Source organism: Elephantulus edwardii, unplaced genomic scaffold (assembly GCF_000299155.1).
Source record: "Elephantulus edwardii isolate Elephantulus edwardi_28Jun2011 unplaced genomic scaffold, EleEdw1.0 scaffold00297, whole genome shotgun sequence".
Lineage (NCBI taxonomy): Eukaryota > Metazoa > Chordata > Mammalia > Macroscelidea > Macroscelididae > Elephantulus > Elephantulus edwardii.
In genome coordinates, this window is record NW_006400047.1 from 1,452,808 (window position 1) to 1,458,291 (window position 5,484).

General features: G+C 36.8%; 1 protein-coding gene across 1 annotated transcript in view; it reads right to left on the reverse strand.

Moving 5' to 3' along the window:
- Positions 1-478: 478 nt before the first annotated feature.
- Positions 479-5,484, reverse strand: part of DNAJC25 (DnaJ (Hsp40) homolog, subfamily C , member 25) — a 29,577-nt gene continuing 24,571 nt past the window's right edge. Inside the window, exon 4 of the mRNA XM_006900847.1 lies at positions 479-918. Coding sequence (XP_006900909.1) covers positions 796-918 — 123 coding nt within the window. The 3' untranslated portion in view covers positions 479-795. The remainder of the gene's footprint in view (positions 919-5,484) is intronic.

Below are 5,484 nucleotides of genomic sequence, written 5' to 3' on the forward strand. Positions count from 1 at the left end.
TTATTAGTACACTATTTCTGCCCTGTCAATTTATAAATGCAGGGTAGGAGGGGTAATATCATGGTTTAAAAGACCTGTTTTACAAGGTCTCTTCTGGATAATGTTTGAGGATACAGTTATAGTCCTATAATGACTGTAATCAAGATCATCCTACAAGGACATGCTGGTAAACTTACTCTCCTGGAGAGTTTCTGATCTTATTAAGACTATTATAATGATGGAAGAAAGGGAGGAATATATTAAAGATATTCCAGCAGAAAACTCTCCCAGAGAGATTTTTTCAACATATTTCAATCTTATAATGATTGTAATGAAGATGATATTTATTCTGCTGAAGAGTATGTCCAGAAAGACACATAATGTAGTTAAATGCAGTGGTAATTTCTGTGTTGTCTGTGAAAATATCATTCAGTCATAAAAACAGAAAAATGTATCACAATAATAGAAGAGTCTTGAAGAATAGATACTTAAACACATAAAAATTTTAAATGTATCTAATAAATTTTTGTGTGAACTCTTTTAACTAAGCATATAAAATTTTATATGGCAATGAATAAATCTTCATGTCAAATCTTTTAACAAAACCCACAAAGAGATTATAAAAATTGAACAATCGTAAATGTCTTATGTATAAGGTTTTAAAGGAAAGTTTAAATTTCTACATTATTCTGTTTAATCAAAAACTTTAAGACTTTTAGTTCCTGCTGCTTAGTAACTGGTAACAGTTCTAAAATAGCTCCATTATGAAAATAATATCACAATTATAGTTTGGCACAGTAACAAGTCTAGTAATCGTCAATCATCCACAAAGGTTAACCGTCCAGGTCCCTCATTCTTCATCCATCTCCTGTACCGCTTCCATCTAGGATCATTTGCTAATTTTTTCTTTAGTTCTTCTTCTTGTTCTTGTTTATAGACCTAGAAGTACAGGTAACACTAATGACTTTACAATCCAAAAATAAATACTAGCTTTATAGCAAATTTACATTTTTCCAAGACAGTTTTAAGCAAAGGATTCCAGTTAATATATTGATTTGTCTTCTAAGGCCATTAATGTAAAAATACAAAACAGTGAAGTATTTTGACATTCAGGTTTAAATAAAGTACTGTTTGTATAAAGCTGGTCATTTTTTATTACTGATTTTTATACCCTAGGAATTTATTCCTGTGGTGTTAGCTTCAAAGTTGGCTTTTCTAAGCCATTATGTTAGCGCCCTCTGATCTCAAGCTACGTTAACTGCAGACACATCGTCTTGTAAATTATCAACAGCTTTGAGACTAGGAAAACAGAGAGAGTGCTTCCCTCACTGAGCAGCATGACCTGAGGGAGACTAAAACGAAACCTTGGTGATAGTGGTGGAGAGACAGACTATGGCATTGCTGTGAACAAACGGTAGCAAGGTATAACCAGAGGAGCCCTGAGATAATGGTCATAGTTAAAAAGTTTTGCTGTTCTTGCCAAATGATGGAAGGAAAAGCTGACTGTTGAACTGAAACTAGAGCCTGGGCTAATTAAGATATTGTGCCTTGGGAATTGTGGGCTAAAACTTGGACTTGCTTTGGGTGGGGTGATTATTATTTGCAAGTGGCATCCACTTCCTTCATAACATGCCTCTGGACACTTTATGAACTTTGATAAATACTGACAGTTGTAGAAGAGCTTTCAAGCCTTTTGTTCATAGGGTCACTATGAGTCATGCGCGACTCAAAGGCAATCAACAACACCACTCTCCAACTTACTTTCCTAATAAATCCCACTCTCAGTATCACAATTGTGAGTAAAGTATGTAAGTCAATAACAAATGTCAAATCCAATGGCTGATGGAAAGAACTGTGGTGGCATGGGGGGTGGGGGTGGTTGCGTGTCTGACCGAGTGGCTATTTGTTTGCTGCTATGCATATTACTGATGGGGAGGGCTCTCCTCTATGAAGAGGAGAGAAGTAAGATTCGGTGACCGGTTCTCCCACATTGCATATGCTCCTTTCACAATTCCTTTATCGAAATCACATTTATATTGAGTTTAAAGACTTTAAATATTTCCTTTCTATAGCTAGTCCATTATGAAAGGATCAGTAGTTTAACATGTTGTTGTTGTCTGGGAAGCTATCCGTTTGCATCAGCACCAGGCTGCAAACAGAAGACAAGTGGTATTAACCCACAAGAAGTCAATCCTGGAGTGGATGTTTAAGAGGCCTTTCCCCCAGGATCTTCCAGGAAAAGAAGCTGTACATGAGAGTTGTACTTAAAAACTTTAAATTGAAGTCATACTGATCACATTATAAGAGACTGATAGCAGCCTAATACAGTCAGAGGAATCCTGATTACTTGAGACTTAGGACATCACATCAGGGGCTGTCAATGGAGACGGGTGTTGAATGTTGTAAGCAACAGTAGGAGGGGTTGGTGGTGGAGAAGGGAAAGGGTGGATTTAAAAAAAAACCACACAAACAAAAACCCAAAACCAACCAAACATTTAGCTGGGTGGGCAGCAACATTGAATATTGGTCTTTCTAACTGGTAAATGTCTTTCACTCACTCTTTTCTGTAGAATGCTTGTCTGTCAGATACTACTATATATATATATCTAAAAATTGAGACAGACTAGGAAGAAGGATTTGCCATCCACTTCTGAAATTACAGGCCTTCGAAAACCCTATGTACAATAGAGCACCCTTACATTATCATTTGGACTAACAGACATGGCAATTGAAACTGAGATCTTAGAAATTGTTTAACATGATACATTAAAAATTTTAACTTATGGTTTCAGTATTTATTGATCCAAATCAAGAAACAATCAACCTTACATGTTTGTTTCCATACTGAACTTATATTTACTTTCATCTTCAAAGATAACTATTGGTTTCACAAAATATTTTTTATTAAAGTTCCTAAAGAAGGTTCAATAAATCACACAGGTTAAGAACATTCTCAAATTCTTAACTTTTAGTGGATATCAACTGACACAAGTCAGTTTTTATAGGCAGTTTCACAGTCACATCAAATTTTAGAAGGAAGTTATTTCACTGACAAACATAGGAAGTAGTGACTAGCATAACCTTTTATTAGCATTTTATGAAAGGCATAGTTTTGTGGATTGGGCTGCTTAACGACTTCAAAGTAAACTTTTCTAATAGTTTATAAGTTAAATAATTTATTACCTCCCATTTTCATATGCTTTTTCATATTGTCAAAATAGTTCATGACAAATTTATTTAACTATAATTCAGACTGAAATCTTACTTTCCATAAAATCTATTTAAGATATTATCTATAAAAGGGAATGGATAGTAAAAGAAAATCTCAGGTTTCTTATTAAGGTTTCACCATGCTAGGCAGTTGGTCCCTTCTAAGTACTTTTCATATTGACAATTATTAATTACCATATTGATCAGAATACGGTTTTTATTAAAATGTCAAGATATTGAGGTAATATAATAACTAAGCTTCAAGGTAAATAATAGCAACAATCTATATCTATATATTTATATCTATATCTCACGTTGTTCAGCAGAAGACTGCTTGCTCACTTATTTGGAAATTAACATTTATTTAAAAACATTTTTTCTCAACTGTCCTTTCATTTAGTTATTCATTTTTTTATTATTATTATTATTTTTGTGCATGTGTACCGTCAAATCAGATCTGACTGGTACAGGAGGAGATTGTCCCTCCTTTCCCGGCAGAGCATCTGGTGGATTCGAACCTCTGGGATTGTAGTTGCAGCTCCTTGCCACTAGGCCACCAGAGTAATTTAGTTATTTTTTAAAAAATCTCCGACTAGGTCACTGTAGTTTTGGCCTAAAAGTTAACCTTTTATAGCCATTTAACCTTGTGTCTCCAACTACCTTAACTGCAGACGCTGTTGTTGTTGTTGTTGTTGTTATGTGCCGGTGAGTCACATGTGAGTCACAGCAACCCTATGTACAAGAGCCCTAAATCTGTGCCAATCTTATTGTCTTTGACACACCTACTCCCATTACCCCAATCACTTAATCGATCCAGCTCATTGAGGGTCTTCCTCTCTTGTGCTGTCCCTCCACCCTCCCAAACATGGTGTCCCAGATGGTATGTTCTGCATACAAATTGAAAAGGTATGGAGACAGAATACATCCCTGGTGGACACCCTTCCAGATTCTGAACCATGTAGTGTCTCCTTGCTCTGTTCTGATGACAGCCTCTTGGTTTAAGTATAGGTTTCGCATAAACACAATCAAATGTTCTGGAATTCCCATTCTTCTCAGAGTCAAACAGTTTGTTGCGATCCACACAGTCAAAAGCCTTTGCAAAGTCAATGAAGCACAGATAGACATTCCTCTGGCACTCTATGCTTTCTGCCAAGATCCAAATAACATTAGCTATATCATCCCTAGTACCACGGCCTCTTCTAAACCCAGCCTGCACTTCTGGCAGTTCTTTGTTGATGTGCTGTTCTAGTCGTTTTTGAATCATTTTCATCAGAATCTTCCTTGCATGCGATATTAATGATATTGTTCAATAATTTCCACACTCTGCTGGGTCACCCTTCTTTGGAATGGGAATAAATATAAATCTCTTCCAGTCAGTTGGCCAGATGGCTGTTCTCCAGATTTCTTCCAAATCATCAACAGGTGTGAGACTAGACTAAGAGAAAGTGCTTCCCACATTGGGCAGCAAGACTGGAGGCAAACAAAACTTGAGGTGAGCAAGGCTTGTGGTGGCAAGACCCTGGTGACAGCGAGACCCTGGTGAAGAAATTGTGGCACTGCTGTGGAGAAACTGTGGCAAGGTGTTACCTAAGGCTTTTTGCATTTGAGCTGGCCAAAGTGAAAGATTTGGCTGTTCTTGCTGGATGTTTAAAGGAGAAGAAGCTGGTATATAACTGCTCTGAGACAAACCTTGCTGTATAATTTGGATTTGAATGCTGAACTGAAACCAGAGCCTGGACTTACTGAGGGAACTGTTGGGCTAAAGCTTTGCCTCCTCTGCTCACTTCCCTAATAAATTCCACAGTTGATACCGTAACTGTGAGTCTGTGAGGCAGCAATAAATAAGTTAATCTTCCTGCTAACTGGGGATCTAGAGGCACCATGGGGATGGGCTACAAGCTCTTTATCTGCTTTCTGTTCCAGGGTATCAAGGGGCTACACTATCCTTACTCCCTCTGGCCCTTTCAGAGAGACACTCATGGCCCTTTGCCTCCCTGTTTTGTTTTCTCCTAAACAGTCATATAACTAGAGGAAGATAAAATTTTAGTTAGAGTGGTTTGTAATACCCATGCCACCTTATATACATCCTTATTCAATGCAGTTTTAACACATCACATTGGACTATTCTTAACTTCCTTCAAAATCAGTTAAGTAACATTTGAAACTTGTCTTTTTTTTTTTTTACAGAGGTAAGGTGGTTCCATTGCCATCCTTACTCTAACTTAATTCTTTTTTTTTTAACTTAAATTTGTTATTAATTTCAGTGAAAATTTACAGAGGCTTTGGATTTCCATT